This window comes from Felis catus, chromosome A2 (assembly GCF_018350175.1).
Source record: "Felis catus isolate Fca126 chromosome A2, F.catus_Fca126_mat1.0, whole genome shotgun sequence".
NCBI classification, from domain to species: domain Eukaryota; kingdom Metazoa; phylum Chordata; class Mammalia; order Carnivora; family Felidae; genus Felis; species Felis catus.
In genome coordinates, this window is record NC_058369.1 from 154,320,020 (window position 1) to 154,336,699 (window position 16,680).

The following is a 16,680-nucleotide window of genomic DNA, read 5'->3' on the forward strand; positions in this document are numbered from 1 at the left end:
GAGGGAGGGGTCCAACTTCCTTCTCTGAACTGGACATTGGTGGTTGTTGCCATGTGATCTGACTTGCTCAACATCAACTGATAAGGACCAGAACTGAAATCAGAGGAGGTAATTAGGGTACCACCCACTCATTTTCTGCAGACCAGATAAGGTCAAGTCCAGCCTGAGACTCAGCCCAATCAGACTCTGGCCGTGGCAGGAACGGCCAGGATGTGCCAAGGTCTCTCATGTTCAGCCTCTTCACGTATTTCTGTTTCCTCCTAACCCCGTCTAAAATCCGGTGCTCCCTTGAGCATACCGCTTCTCCCTGCAGACTTCCAGGGATGGGACTATCTGTTCTTTCACACCCCAAGTGCCTCCAGGTTGAGAGGCTGAAATGATATCCCTCATTACCCTCTGATATGGGTAAACTCTGCCCCCAAATCCATCCGCTGAAGTTCTAAGCCCCAGGGCTTCAGCACGTGGCTGCATTTGGAGATGCGATCTTTACAGAGGTAAAACGAGGCCATCAGGGTGGGCCCTAATCCAATTGCCCGTGAGGAGGACGAAATTAGGACACAGACGTGTCGAGAAGGACCACGTGAGGACACAGGGAGGAGCCGGCCATCTAGAAGCTGAGCAGAGCAGCCTTAGAAGGAACGGTGCTGCCCAACACCTTGATCTTGGTGTTTGGTCTTGGGCTTCCAGAACGGTCAGAACATGGACGTCTGCTGTTGAAGCGGGTCAGCCTTCAGCGTACTTTGTTTCTACAGCCTCTGCAAATTCCTCCTCCCTCCGTTCTGCCACCCTGGCCTCTCCTCTCTCCCGTCAGGCACCGGGGCCTCTGCCCCACTCCCTGCCCACCAGGCAGGGCTTCAGAGGTCAGACATCCTGGCTCCTCACTTCTTATCCCAGTGGCCTGTGGTCAATTCTGGCCACCCTTTCCCCACTTCCCCAAACTGCAAATTCAAGTGTCTCATCCCCTGGCCACACTTTGGCCCATCTGGCTCATTCGGCTGTTGCTAGAGTCACCAGTCTTGGAGGTGATCAACCTGCTCGGCCCCGCTGGCCCCTCTGTCTTCACTTCCTTTCCCTTCACAGCTCAGCCTCCCACAGCCATCATTTGGGAAAATGACCGCTCTCTTGGCAACATCCTAAGCCTGTCAGTTTGTCTTGTTCTCTCAACAGCCTGGCGAAGCTCCAGCCCGGATGACCCTGAGTAACGAGCTGCTGTCCCCCTGCCGTCACCTGGGGCCCGGTTACCCTGCACACCATTCACGTCTGCCACGCTCTGTTCCCCTGCTGCTCCGTCCACTTGGCCCGGCCACCTCCCGCCCCGACCACCCGGGCTTTCCTCTACTTCTTCAGCCACCAACCACCTTGCTCTCCACAAGGGAAGACAGGAGCTGCCTGAAGAACATCCACTTCGCTGGCCAGGCCAGCACGCCCGCCGACACCCACGTCCCTCCCCGCCCGTGGCGCTGGCCTTGCATCCTGGCGCCTCCCGGCCTCTCGGAAACCTCTGCATCCTTCTCTTCAATCCCTCGTGCTGCAGACACGTCCCACCAGCACCCTGGGCACCCTGAACTGGTATCAGAAGAACCCCGTCGGGCCCCTCTGGTCGCTCCTGTTTCTCCCTCCCCTCCCCTCAGTCCCGCAGCCTGCTCAACTGGCCGTGGCTTCCCCGCAAACGGCTCTCTCGGGCCACCAGCAGCTTTCACGTTGCCTCCCTTCACGGGCACTTTGCCCGGGCTTCTCTGACCTGATGGTGCAGCAGCAGGCCGGTCTCTGTCAAACGCAGCTCTAACCGGCCATCCCCTGCTTAGAAGTCCCTCCGTGACTTCCGCTGCTCTTACGGTGAAGACCCAGACCCCTAACACGGGGCCTTACCCGGCTCGTCCCGAGGCCTCCCCTCCTTCCGAGCCCCAGGCCCTGTGCTGCCAGTCACTGCGCGGGCAGTGCCCTTTCTCCCCTGGCCGGCCTTTTCACTGGTGACCTGTCGCTAGTCGTTCGGCGGTCATTTCCTCGGGGGCTGCCCTGCCCGGCCCCGACTGCAGCCCGCTTTCCCTGGTAACAGCCTGCTTCTTGGGGGATCAACCACGTGATGTCTTTCTCTCACCTACAGACCGGAAGCCCCGGTGGGCAGGGGCCCGACTGCTCTGCCCTGCGCTGCACCCCAGCGCACAGCCCGCTGCGGGGACGAATGAGTGGACGAACAAACCCAGATCCAAACTAGAATGGTTCTGGGAGTGACCTCTGGCCCTGAAAGTGGCTTTGCTTCCCAGGTGCCGCCACTGTGAGCACTCCGTTTACGTACAGACCCCCGGGGCGGGTTCACCCAGCCTTGAGCTCTCCCACGCTTCCCGTTCCCTGCTTTTTGGTGTAGAGCAAAGTGTGGCTCAGGGCCACCCAGTCTGGCTGCCGCCTGCTTTTACAAATAACGTTTTATTGAAACGCAGCCTCCCTCATTGGTTTCCGTACGGTCCACGGCTACCGTCAGCTACAACAGCAGAGTGGAGCGGTTGTGACGCAGACCATATGGCCGCAAAGCCCGAAGTATTTGCTATCTGAGGCTTTAAAGAAAAAGTCTGCTGACCCCTGGTAAAAAGCATCGAGCAAGACACCTACTGTGTGCTGTGGGGAAAATCGAGTAGGTGCGTCATGGTGACAAAGGGGTGGTTCAGGGTTTCAATTGGAGTGATTCTCTTATCAGCATCTATGGTCAGCATCTTCTTTAACAGGTCGATGAACTCCCGCCGGTCTGCCTTCTCCACCAACATGTCACTCCCTTCCAAATCCGTTGTCATGTTCACCTGGAGGCAAACAGGGACAGGTTACCAAAACCCCATTCGGCCGCCCCTCCCCCGGCTTCCCTTCTTCCCTGCCGGGAACTCCATCCTCGTGTCTGTCACCCCTTCCCAGTGTCCAGAAGGCTGTGCGGGTCCTGCTGCAGGCACTGCCATGGGCTGTTACTGCCCACAGGCGGTGGCTGCTTCCTCTCCAGGAAAGGCAGAGGGCGGCCATGCGTGGCGGAGGGAGCGGGTCGCTGCCCGTTCTAGAAAATACACAGAAGTGACAGGACGTGCCCTGTACCTGCTTCCATCAGTTAAACTGAAATGTACCTCGCATCACACCTCACGGAAAATAATCCCAAGATGGAAAGACTTCTGGGCATTTGTTGCATAACAAGGGGGTTATACCTGATACTACTGAATTATACACTTAAAAATGGTTAAGACGGTCAGTTTTTCTTTTCTTTTCTTTTTTAAGTAGGCTCCACGCCCGCCGAGGAGCCGGGGGCAGGGCTTGAACTCAAGACTCCGAGCTCCAGACCTGAGCTGAGAACAAGAGTTGGCCGCTTGGTGGACTGAGCCATGCACGCGCCCCAATCTGATGCTATGTGTATTTTACCACAATTGAAAAAACAAGAACTACGACCAAGTAGCAAAAAATGAAATGCAAAAAGGGTCATGCACTTAACCTTCAGAGGCCACCCTTCTTCCTCCAGCTACAGTGCTATCTGTCCTCTGGTAGTGCCCTGTGTTAACGCCAGAACTGTTTTAGCCCCTGTGCTCACCGGGATCACCTCTGGCCAAGACAGCAGGGTATCTGAACCCAGGATTCTTCTTCCAAGAGTAAGCCTCGGGTGGTTTTTGAAAGGCCTGTTGTGTGGTGCTTTCCGTTATTTTCCAAGGCATGCTATGGAAAGTAATTCCGGTTTTCTCAGACAATCTAGGCTTCTAATCAACTGACAAGTACCCTTTACTCAGAATCGTGATTTTTGGTTCCACTCACCCTCAGGAAGAAGTGTGCTTAGTGTTTATTGGTCTAGTGCTGTATTCTCGTTGCTTTTAGGAAAGACTCTTTAGGTTGCCCTGCTTTTAGACTAGTCCTTACACTAAAAACAGCTGAAGTTCTAGAATTTTCTCTGGGCACAAAGGTGAGAGAACCTGTGATCCCTCTGGTGAGCTGGAGTAGGATGAGTCCCAAATCCAGTGACTGGTGTCTTTATAAGAGAAAGAAGAGGGAGATTTGGGCACAGAGACAAGAGGAAACCCAGGAATAAAGGCCATAGGAAGAAGGGTGAAGAGGTTGGGGTCAGTCAGCTACACATCAAGGGAACACTGAGGATTGCCAGGGGCCAGCGGACGCTAGGACTGAGGCATGGGACAGTTTCTTTCTAGAGCTTTCAGACGAGGATGGCCCCGGTGGTACTTTAATGTCAAATTTCTAGCCTCTTGAACTGTTGGAGAATAAATGTCTACTATCTGAAGCCACCCAGCGTGCAGTGCGTTGTCAGGGCAGCCCTCGGGAACCAATACACTGAGTCGTGGGCAGTAAACTCAGATGTACTAATGATCTTGAATTCTTCTCATGAAAACATCAGTAAGATTGGCTAGCACTTTTTCTTTCTTTCTTTCTTTCTTTCTTTCTTTCTTTCTTTCTTTCTTTCTTTCTTTCTTTCTTTCTCTCTCTCTCTCTCTCTCTCTCTCTCTCTCTCTCTCTCTCTCTCTTTCCTTCCTTCCTTCCTTCCTTCCTTCCTTCCTTCCTTCCTTCCTTCCTTCCTTTTTTTTTTCTTACAAATGGGAACCAGTAAAGGGCGGCTGTAAGGTTCTGAAAATGTTCCACCAACCCAATGCTATTCTTACTAGGAGTGACCTATCATTGTTCAGGGTCAAGGTCAACCACCGCAGGTGAGTAATGTGAATTTCTACCCGCCATCTTCTATTACGCAGAACTCTTGCTGTGCTTGGTTTTTAAGGGGTAGCGCTGCATACTCACCCATGGGGCTTACCTGGGCCATATCATCTAAACAGTTGAAAATGTACTTTCTTGCTTCTTTCGACTTAATCCCCGTCTCTGCTTCATGGTCATCCGGTGTCTGGTCAAAAGACGCAAAAGCTGAGTGGTCATGTGAATTATTTTCTGGTCACTGTGACTCAAACCCTGGTTTCTGCTTCTCACGGAGGGTCTTTTCCCCATCTTTCAGAGGACACTTGGATTCTTCTTAAAGTGCCCTGCACACTTAACTCGTCCTCCACACTAACTCATCTCTCTTCTCTCCTTCCCACAAAGACCTGTCGAGAGCCTGCTCTGAATCATATCCAGAAGGTTCCAAGATGACCAAGATATGCCATATCCCTGAAAACCCTACATTCTCCCCTAAGTTTAAGGGATAAGGTAAGATTCCACAAGTGGAAAAGCAGAAGCCCTTTTCCACATGGTTTTAAGTTGTAATTTAATTTTATTTCTCAAGCTCTCATACAGATAGCTGTCCCCGCATGCCAGGCACTATTGTAAAGCACAAGAACTCATTCGGTACTGCTGACAACCATCCTAGGGAGGACAAACACCGACCCACTTTCCAGGGAAGAAGCAGGAAGAGCAAGCTCCAGGAGTGTGCCAAGGCCGCGTGGCCGGGAAGCAGCATCTGGCCCCGGCGTCTGTTCTGTGCTGCCCCTCTGCCTGGGGCTGGACCATGCACGTGCCCTGCACTGGCCTTGGTCTAGGAAGCTGCTGTCTCCAGTTACTGTGGGCTTCTGGATGCATCCATGGATGCTCACATTGTCACTCAAGGAGGGCATACCAGGAGCTGCTAGGATCCAGGCTCTGATCCCGGAAACAGCTGGACAAGGAGGACGGAGGCTCCAGATGAAGACATAAAAGTGAACCCTGCCCCTGCCTGGCCTCACCCTCCTCCACCCCCAAACTTTTTTACTGGACGTGACCTTGAGCTGCTGGCTCTCACAGTTGCCGAATGCCAGCCCCCTCATCAACAGCCTCGGAGTGCTTGCTTAGCTCTCAAATCTCTTTTCTAGATCTTCTGCAACTATTGGCCGCACGTTATCTTTAAATCCTATTAGAATTTGGCTGTGGTTTCTTGTCAAACAAACAAACAAAAAAAAACCCCAACAAACAAAAAACCCCCACCCACTCTCTTGTCAAAAAAACCCCCCAAAAAAACAACAAAAAAAAACCCACCTAAAATGAACACAAAGCATACTTAAGACTTGCATTATCTTCCCCTTCTCAGGAAAATACACTAATTTTCCTTGCTAGGCACAGATCAAAGTGAAAGCAAAATACGTTTGCGTTAAAGTAAAGCCACTCGGGAGTTGACAGTGTGCAGTGATGTGCTATACCACCTGCCGGCCGGGACAGACAGACCCCTCCCGGAGCCTTAGGACGTCATCTCTCCGAGGTCATTTCCTCTGCCTGGAAGACACTCTTCCCCCTTTAGGGCCCAGCTCAAATGCTCCTCCTGACCCTCTGGTTCCCTCCTCTTGGCCCCACACTCTACCCCTACCAGCAACGGGGCACTTGTGACGGCGGGGTGGAGGGGTGGGGGGCTCCCTGCATGCGTCCCTGGAATAGGAGCTCCTTGAGGACAAGGTGGGGCTCATTTCTCTCTCTAGCACACACCCGACAAGTCAGTACGGTTCACTGGGATTTCATCCCAGGAGTTTAGCCGCCAGAACTTGGGATCTGAGCTTCGCAGGCAGCTGGCCAAACAAAGCGGTTCTTTCGGACATTCGAATTCATCTACCTCATGGATCAACAACGGTCGCCCCCTCTCCCGGGCTTTTGGCCGAATCAAAGCAGGATCAGTGTGGCAACGGCAAGAGCTCCCCGCCAACTGGATGGTGCCCTTCTTCCCTGAGTGTTGGGCATGGGTGAGGAGTGGTGGGGACGTTCTTCCTACCTTCAGCCTCCACAAAGGATACGGTGAGTCTGTGTCACGGTTGAAAAACCTAGTTGTCTTCGTCCCTGCACTTAATAAATATTCAGCTGGCAGACCCTGTGTTTGTGAAATATACCGAATCTGCAAGAAAAGAGGAGAATGAGGTCAGGGCGTTTCCTGTAACTGGACATATGGTATACTAATGGCTCTAGTGCCTTTGAGAAAAATGACAATTTTATAGGGAAAGAAAGAAGTAATAGAAGCAAGAGGGGAAAGAAAGAGGAATAAGAGAAAAGCAGTTATGGGAAGCAAGGTTTCAGAGACAAGGAAACACCCCACAATCCCACCCACAGGTCATGCTATAAAGGACGTGCTTACTGTGAACACCTGAGCTATCTGGACCCACCTGATCATACTCAGAAGCTCCTGGATAGAGCGGCCAGCCCAGGAACAGCTCAGCAATGACACAGCCCAGGGACCACATATCAATTGCCTCACAAAATGGTAGACCAAGGATGATTTCAGGGGCCCTGCAAAGGAAGAACGAGAGAAATCATTAGCAACTTGAAAGTGCAGGTAGCAATTTGTGTATGAATTCTACATAAAACCCTATCTTTCAAATCTGGGGTGCCATTACTGCTCCCCTCTAAAGGGCCTGTGGTTCTTGCACTGTGTGGCAGTGATCCCTCCATTCTTGGGCCTGGTCCTCCCTGTCGGCAGGGAGCGTGGTCAGATGACTGGCTGAAATGAAGGGTAGATCAGTGGCTCTAGAAGAGATCTAAGGGAACCACGTCCATTGACTTCATTACCATTATATTCCAGTCGGATGAGCTAATAACCGCTTTAGAGATACCTGGGAGTTACCTTTTGTAACTGAAAACCCAGGAAACCAATCATAGAGAACGCCCAGTTTTTACAAAGGAATTCTGAAATATAAATGTTCTATTTGCAGCAATGTCGAAAACAGGTCGCCTCTACCCAGAACAAGGGGATTAAATCCAATATTTGTTAATGTCAATGATCCCCCTTCTTAGGAGTCTGAATCACACTTTGGTAAGGAAACGTTATTATTATTTTTTATCATCAGCTTCTGAAAAAGTTAGTCTCCTAAAATGTCTTCAAATATTACAGTTATACAACCCCGTTCATGAATCTATAGTCTGGGTACCAGTCAGAACTCCATTATAAACCCATTCCTGCCTGTGGGATTATGTCCCTTCACATGATAGACAAGGTTACATGCTGGAGCTTCCGGAGGAAACCACCTAAACTCAGAGGGAAATTTTCACACGCAGTTAGTAACGAAAACCAAGGAGACCACACGGCGCCCTTTCTTTTCCAAGAACGTGTCATGATGAAGTAGGGGGTACGTTTTGGAGAAAACCACGCTCAAATGTATGAGATATGAACCCAGCTTTGAAAAAACGTGGCTCAAGGCGCTCGGCTGATAATGAAATGCATTAGCCCAGCTTCTGTTTTCTCTGTAAATTTCCCACTTGATTAAGCAATGCCAGAAGACGCCACTCTCCTACCCTTTCAGGAGCCTGGCACGTGAGCAGTGGGAGCTGGGGAGGCGGCTCTGTCGGGGTGATCTTCACCAGCTAGCACGGGAGGAAGGAGCGAGGCTGCGGCCAAAACAGCCCCACTCGTCTTGGGAGTGTCAAGCTGAATCTCCCCCACTTAAGAAAGCATCTCCCTAACGTTACTCTTTTACATTTGCTCTGGTTGCTGATCTTTTTTCTCTAGCTAACAACGTCGAAAAACAAAACCCAACATGTTTTGTCACAACGTCTTGGTTTTTCGGAAGAAGGAGTTCCCTCGCTTTCTTAGGGCTGGAGACTCAGCACTGCTGCCGGGTGCTTCTAGAGTGCCCTGGTCATCAGTCTGGGTGCACGACATCCTTTTGCCAGAGTCCAGGACTGGGTGGGTCTCTTCCCAGGCTTGGCGGGAGGGAGTTACTCTGGGTGTGTGTGTGGGGGGGGGGGCGGGGGGGGTGCAAGCTGCCACTGGCCCTACTTAACCTTCAGCTCACTGCTGGCATGGAGGCTCAGCCTGGCGCTGCACCCTAGCTCTGTGGTCTCTGTGTCCTCCCATCCCAGGTGCTGACTGTGCGCGGGAACACGGGATGCTGCTGTCGCCCCTGTGGCGCTGCCGCACCAGGGATGCCCGTGCTGGTTCCAGGTACGTCTCTGCTGGACTGTCCTGTGTTGTGGATTATTTAAACGACAACGACAACAATGACAACAACAACAACACATCCCTTGGAAGAGAAGGGGGTATCCGAAAAGAACATGACAGAGAAAACCACACACTCTTACTACGTGTGTGTCAGAACCTGCCCTCCTTTCTGCCCTCTCTGCTCCAGGGTCGGCGTGTCCACCTGCCTCCTCCCACATGCAGACTCAGACCTCTTCTCTGGAGAAGATGTCCTGTCCCGGTTCCCGCGAAGCCCCCCTCGGGCAGGCTGCTGACACAGGACAAGCTTCTCCGCACCTCTGTCTCCCTGTTCCTGTGACCGGGACCCTTGCCCCTCGTAGCCTCCAGGTCGGGTCTTAGGAACACAGCCTGGGCTGGTCTCATGGGGACATTTCTGGATTCAACCATGGGGCCAACCTTCCTATCAGGTTAATCACCTGGTTCTCATGCCCCTAAGCAGGCCACTTGGAACCCGTGGAAATCCGTTTCCTGGCTTCTGTTCCCTGAGGATGTGCAAGACAGAACCCGACACACAAGAGTGACGCTTCAGTGATGTGCTCTGGCAAGAAACACCAGCCGTCGATTTTGTCAACTGACGTTATGTGAATAGGGCCTATGAAGACGGCTCTCGGTCCATTTTCTTTTCTTTTTCTTTTTTTTTAAGTTTATTTATTTCAAGGATGGGGAAGGGGCAGAGAAAGAGGGAGACAGAGGATCCCAAGCAGGCTCTGTGCTGACAGCAGACAGCCTGATGTGGGGCTCCATCTTACCAACCATGAGATCATGACCTGAGCTGAAGTCGGACGCTTAACTGACTGGGCCACCCAGGCGTCCCTCTACCTGTTTTCTGTTAGAACGTGAAGTGGTAGCCATGCGTGGCACCAGGGTATGTACAGCAGGATAGTTTTCTTGCTGTGACCATAATGAACAAATGCTCAAGTGTCAGGCTAGATGGCCGGGGGACAAAAGAAATAGAAGACGGAGTCTTGTCCCCTAGGGGCCCCAGTGCTGGGACGCCAACACCAGCACACGTGACAAATGAGGTCGAATATACTACTGGTATACAAGCCAAACCTTCAGACACGAAGACAGAGCTAATTCAAGCAATACGGACATGCTCCAGCATCTCCCATTTTAAGAACTAAAACAGCACACAAGAACAAAGCGAAGCAAACACAAAAGCAAGTCCTTTCTCCAGCCCTCCGTGTCCCTGCAGGTGTCACCCTATTCCAAACCTCACGGGGGTCTCCTGCAATTCCACTGTTTTGTGCCCCCCCCCCCCACCTCCCGTCTTGCCACTGGTCGACTACTGGACTCCACTGAGGGGTCTCCACTCAGGGGCCACGCCCATCCGAACCCCCAGGGTCACGTTGTCATGTCGCATCCACGGGTCAACTTCCCTCTGTGACCCGAGAGCTGCGTATTTCTCTCACGGTTGACATTCGTCCCGTTTTGAAACACACAGTGTGGTTTTCACGACACCATACGCTCCCACAGCTGTCCTGCCTCTCCGTTTCTTTTGCTGGCTTGTCCTCTAGCTAGCTGCTGTGGGACGGCAAAGCCCTCGGACCCCTGGTCTCCTCTCTTTTCATCTTTGTTCTGGGTTAACCGTTATGGGTTGAGTTGTATCAAATGCCAAAAAAGACATGTTGGAGTCCTAACCCCCGGTACCTCAGAACGGGACCTTATTTGGGGACGGGGTTATTGCAGATGTGACTAGTGAAGATTATGTCACTGGAGTAGGGTGAGCCCTTAAGCCAACAGGACAGGTGTCCTTACAGGAAGAGGGAAACAGGGACACAGACGCAGAGGGGAGACAGCTGTGTGGAGATGAAGGCAGAGACTGGAGTTATACTGCCACCAGCCGAGGAGTGTCTGGGGCCACCAGCAGGTGGAAGGGGCAAGGAAGGATCTTCCCCGAATGGCGTCAGAAGGAGTATGTTCCTGCCCACACCTTGATTTCAGACTTCCAGCCGCCAGGACAGCGGGAGAGTAAATAGCTGTTGCGGTCAGTCCTGTGTTTTGCGGGGACTGTTTCTGCAGCCTCAGGAAGCTGACAGAGGAATTGTATGGCAGCCCCACGTCCACATTCCATTCATATTTCCAAACGTCCATCTCCACGCTGGACTCTTCTCTGCTCCGCACTTACACTCTGAAGGCCCAGCACCTCCATGGGAATGACTCACAGTCGCCTCCACCTTAGTATGTTCGCAAGGGACGTCTTCTCCTCGGCCTCCCCTCCCCAACGGCAACGGGTCCCTGTCTCTGCCGGGCTCATCTCGCTGCATGGGATCCCGGCCCCTCCCGCCTGCTCCCCACGCTGGGAACCCGGGATGCTCTCCGAGCCCCTCCGCTCCCTTCATCCTCGCCACCAAGGCCTCAATGCGGCCGCCCTCGAGTATCTCTCGGCCCGGCCCCGACTCTCCACCTCCACCGCCACCCCTCTGGCCCTGGCCACCCCGTCGCACCTGGAGCCCCCCGGCGGGTCTTTCCTTTCGTCCTTCCGTCCTCCATCCGCTGTCCGCACAGCTGCCCGAGCAGACAGACGGCCTCTCCCTTTGCTCTCAGCCCCACAGAGGCTCCCCGCTGAACCCTGAATCCCTCCGTGACCCTCAGGACCTCCCTGCCCTGCTCTCCACTGTCATTTCCATTTCCATTTCTAGGCTCCTCCCGGACCTAGAGACTTCGTGCGGTGTTGTGCTGCTGCCTCGAAGGCTCCCTGCACCGGCGCTCAGATGGCCGCCTCCCTCTCATCCTTCAAACCTCAGCTTAATTGTCACCGCCGCAGACAGGCGTCCCTCGACACCAGTTAGTCTCCATCTACAGTGCCGTAAATGTCACTTTACAGCACTTCCCCAATAACCCGCTACTGTCCGTCTCCCCCTGCTATGTCCACAGGGCAGCACAGTGCGTGCCATTTAGTAGCCACTCCATCAATAAGGATTTGCTGATTGAATAAACCTTTATTAAATATAAGAAAGCACTAAAATATGAGATTCAGGCAGAAAGTTCTAAGGCAGCATAAACAAAGGGGAGCAGAGGGGGGTCAATCTTGGTGGAGGAATGGAAGCTTGGCACCAGGAGCAAGGTGTCACCCGCGGGAGAGAAGGCCTCTGCGGGTGGGAGCGGAGGCCCAGAGGACACCTGCCTGCCGTGGCTCCCGAATTCCAGCAAGAAGGAGAGTGGCAGGGGTTTGCAGGTGGCTCTAGGGTCCCAGAGGGGCTGGAAAGGGCTCGAGGTTTAGGCCTCTACCCTAACCCCCTACTCGTCTCTTGCCCTTGGTTTCAACCTGTTCCAACCCACCCCGAAACTCTTCCTCATTCCTTTTCTCTGCACACGTGAGACCCTGATCACATCTCTGCAGAGGCCGGGCGCCTCTCCTTCCTCCTCAGACACAGGCTGCCCACCTTCTCCGTGCTGCCCACGCCGGCGGATGAATGCGTCAGCACCAATAACCAGTGCGGTCCAGTAACTGTGAACCGAGCACCTGCTGTTCCCAACACATGTTCCCATACCTGCCCCCTCTTAAGCCTTCTGGAAGGCAGGGTCTGTGCCTCACTTGCTCCATCAATACCTGCTCAACACCCAGGCCTAAGTAAGGAAGGTGCTTTTTCACCCGGCTCTCAGTAATCCTTGGGGGACCGAAGACCGTTCTGCTGTGATCTCGCAGATGCCTTGTTCCCTTTTCTGCTGGTCCATAAGGCCCTGAGCCCCTGAAGTCGAGACGCAAGCCTAAAATCGGTTTCTTTTTGTTCAGCGCACCTGAGGCTCGTTCACCCCCGAGGGAGGTGAAAGCCATTCTTACCAATGGTTAGTGTGACTGAGAAGTTGGCTCAAGGTCCATCCTTTCACTTACTTGACTATCCAAACTGCCATTTCCTAAGTGTCTCTGTGTCAGGCACTGTGCTGAGAATCAAAAAATAAATAAACCAGACCCCACGGCCCCTCCGGGAGTTCACTGTTTAGCTGGAGGCAAGACGTGCCAACAGCTGATGTACAATGGACCAAAGTGTGTGCCCAGTACATGATGGGAAACTCACCGGGGGGAGAAGGGGCAAAGCAGGGAGGGCTTCCGGAGAGACGTGTGAGCTGAGTCTTGGTAAGTGGGAGAGGCCGGGGTGGCCTCTGGGCACGGGGCAGAGTCCCGCCCTGTCCCCACGTCACAGCTCTGTCTGTAGCACCTAGTACAGTACCTGGGCATGGTAGGTGCTGTCTCCACATTTGTACAGGAATCTTTCTGTGTCAACCCCACACCCTTAGTGGGCACCGGTTCCCCTGAAGCTGGCACCGTCCCCTTGGCAACATGCCCTATGGCAAGAGGCAGACTACCTGGCCTTTCTGTTTCAAAGTTTATGCAGTTTAAAAAACAAAATCACATTCTGGGCTCCCCCACGGGGGCCGTTTCTGCTCTCGGTTCGGTTCCACCGCAGGTAGGGCTGCTGGCTTGGGAAACGGGCCTTTCTCACTGGGCTCAGAATCACCCAGGCTCCGTTAATGACTCACCCTTCCTTTGCCACCCCACGGAATTCTCTTAGAGAGTCTCCTCATTGCTATTTTGGGACATCAAACATACTTTCAACATACATGAAGTGTCAGACAAAATTTGCACCTAAGAAAGAGAGAGACTGTTCCTTTCCAACATTCCCACAGTAAGACACAGAGGATTCTATTTTTCTATAGAAAGAGAATAAACAACTGTCGTTTTTAGCACCTCAATTATTGAAGCTTTGATATTTCGCTCACTAGTTTTCCGGGCGGCAGGCAGAGCTGGTAGGGTATTCCCAGGTCACGTCCAGACCACATGACCCTGTGAGGGAGTGACCCCAACACAGGTGTGGAGACCACAGAGTGGAGTGGGAACAGCACACACTCGGGGGCCCCGTGCTCGCGGGCGGAACTCGGTGCTGGTGCATTCTAGCCGTGCCTCGACTTCCTCATACCGCTCTGAGGATGAAATTAAACGGCGCCAGGGGAAGCGCCCAGCATAGGGCCTGGCATAGAGCAGGCAGTCAACACGTATTCACTCATCTGTAATACGCTCAAGTCCACGTCGTAGCAATTACACAAAGAGCATCCTTTTTCCTCCTTTTTTAAAGCCCGCTTGCCTCCTTATAAGTGGAAACATTACTAGGAAAACGGGTTAAGCCTTTTTGTTCCATTTATTGCTGTAAAAGGTACAACAATTAATATAACCAGCAGCAAAACGCCCACCAACCAACTTCAGAAAGAGCACTGCCCAGCCTACAGGCCCCACGTCTCCCCTCGCACACAGAAACGCCGTCCTAAGCCTGCGTCCCCTTTCGTGCTACCTGGCTTTGGCTCTCTGGCCTCACCTGGCCTCCCGGCCAGATGTACGACCAGAGTCCATATCCTGGTCGTCTTCACGGTGCACTAGTAAAACAAGCGCAGGGTTCACGGCCACTCCCAACTCGGGCAATAAATCTGCAACACTAATCAGAGAGCACACGGACAACCGTGCCTTTCTGGAAAAATGTTACTCAATTTCTCTTGAGTTTTTATTTCACCGTCTATAAAATGTGATTATCAATCTCTCTCTCTTTCTCTCTCTCTCTCTCTCTTTTTTTTTCTCTTGTCTCTACAGCAGCATATGAAGACAAATGATAGTCGGTAGAATTATAAAGCATTTTGAACTCCTTGGAAGCAAGACACTCTATTAGGCCATGGTATTTTATAATCACTGATATTATAAGGTGTACTTGGATTGAACTGCAGAGAAAAAGCCCGTTCCCACAAATATATGTAGATTGAAAATAACCTCAGTATGGCTGGGGCAGAAGCAATCAAAATGTAAAATTGTATTTCAGATGGGTTGTTCAATCTTACGTTTCCGCTGCAAAAATAAGGGGACTTGGAAATGCTGACATGAGCTCTGAGCCACTATGTGTGCTGGTGACCCGGGGTGGGAGGCAAGGGGTCACATCAAAGCAACACAGGACCGGAGAAAGAGGAGAAATCCGAGGACTAGAAGGAGGCTATTTTAGAGAAATTGAACCGCAGAGCTGAAGGATCTGCATGGAAGACAGCGTGCAGGGTGAGCGCAGGGGAGCACGGCAGGGCGGCCAGGTGGGGAGAGAATACATCCTCTGGCCACTGGCGGGCTGCGAGGAAAATGGGGAGCAGCGTTCCTAAGAGATGCATTCATACCACGTCTGGGGGACCCAGGAAGGTCCAGTGGAGATCGAAATAGTGATCGGGGGGGCCTGGCGAAGCCACGGCCAACCTGGGATTTTTGAGAAAGACACAGCTTCCTTAGTGAACAGGAGACGTGAGAGAAAGAGCTTTGTCTTTGACCAGGGGGCTGGGTAGATGCGAAGGCCAAAGGGACCCAGGGATGGAGCTGCAGGGACGAGCGACGGGGTGAGGCCGACCAGGAGCTCCCTTGTTGCGTTAGCTTGTACTGAGCCGAGGTGATGTGGACCCTGTCTGCAGGTGATGGCCTGACCAAACGCTGTGGACCTTAAGGTTTCTAGACACGCTCCACCGAGGAGGAGTCTTGCCCCGTAAGTAGCTGAGGACGGCACTGTGGTGGGGGGCCGCCGCAGGGGGCCAGGCTCTGACTCTGGAAGGAGAGAGAGCTAGCCAAGACGCCCCACTCATGCCTGTGGGTCGCTCCAGCTCAACGATATACATGCGCCCAAATCCCTGCACAGATGTCCTAGAAGTGTTACCTCCGGCGACACTGTTGACGTCCATGACACCGTGTGCCTGTGTGCTGGTGAGCATCATTTCAAGGCCCTCCCCAGCGATTCTGTTGGCTGAATGTCTCCAGCTATCACCAAGAGAAACGCTCAGGACGCGAGAACAGCTCAGTGCGTCCGTATGGAAGGCTGATTGTAATAGCCACGGCTGGGTCTAGATGCCGTCATCATTCTCGTGTCACGTTTGGACAGTCTCCCAAAGGAAGCTGGCCTCTTTGATTCGACTGACCATTTCCAGGGTAGTGTTAGAATCAGAGTGACAGTTTTATTTGTATTGGCCACGAGCATCTTGGCTCTGAGTAAGACTTTCCTGGATGTGCACTCAATACATATACAGCCGACCCTTGAACAACACGGGGCTGGAGCACCAAACCCCGCTCCCCCATGCAGTCCCAAGTCCACATGGCACTTGACTCCCCCAACCTTAACTACTAACAGCCTATCTATCGTTGACTGAAGCCTTATTGATAACATCAATAGTCGATTAACACATACTCGTATACGTGTTATATACCATATTCTTACAATACAGTAAGCTAGAGAAAAGAAAATGTTACTAAGAAAGCTGTAAGGAAGAGAAGATATATTTACAGTACTGTATTGTATTTACAAAACCAAAAACAAAAGCCTGTGTATAAGGGCACCAGGCACTACCAACCCATGCTGTTCAAGGGTCAACTGTGTGTTCCCCACCCCCACTCTGCCTCCATGCTGATCCTGGGGTCCTGCCACTGTGTTTCAACTCTGCAAAGCGCAGCACCGAAATCTAACTTCCTTGCTTGCACACCAGAAGAAAAGATCTGGAACCTAATCTCCAAAGGCTTCTAAATGACGTTCGTATAAATCGGGAACCGCTTCTCAGACGTCTGGAGTATATTCTGATGTCAGCCTCTAAATTCCTTCCAAACCTCAATGAGAAATGTTCCTGGGAAGAAATCAGCTTGGACCCCACAATGGGTCATTTCAAAGACACTCACCCTGCCCTGTAATTCCTAGTCCTGTGGACATGCACTGTGCCGACTCTGCCTGTATCTCCCAGTCTGGTCCCTGGTGCCTTTGCCACGAAGCCAAGGGATGCTGGACAAGGCCTGGTTTTGCATCCCA

General features: G+C 52.4%; 1 protein-coding gene across 7 annotated transcripts in view; it reads right to left on the reverse strand.

Moving 5' to 3' along the window:
• Window positions 1-16,680, reverse strand: part of HIPK2 (homeodomain interacting protein kinase 2) — a 190,266-nt gene that overhangs the window by 56,015 nt on the left and 117,571 nt on the right. For all 7 annotated transcript variants that reach the window (XM_045052836.1, XM_023250619.2, XM_023250618.2 and 4 more), the window contains exons 3-6: window positions 7,068-7,191; window positions 6,683-6,802; window positions 4,775-4,861; window positions 2,608-2,792 (exon numbers count right to left, since the gene is read on the reverse strand). In XM_045052836.1, the coding sequence (XP_044908771.1) occupies window positions 2,608-2,792; window positions 4,775-4,861; window positions 6,683-6,802; window positions 7,068-7,191 (516 nt within the window). The remainder of the gene's footprint in view (window positions 1-2,607; window positions 2,793-4,774; window positions 4,862-6,682; window positions 6,803-7,067; window positions 7,192-16,680) is intronic.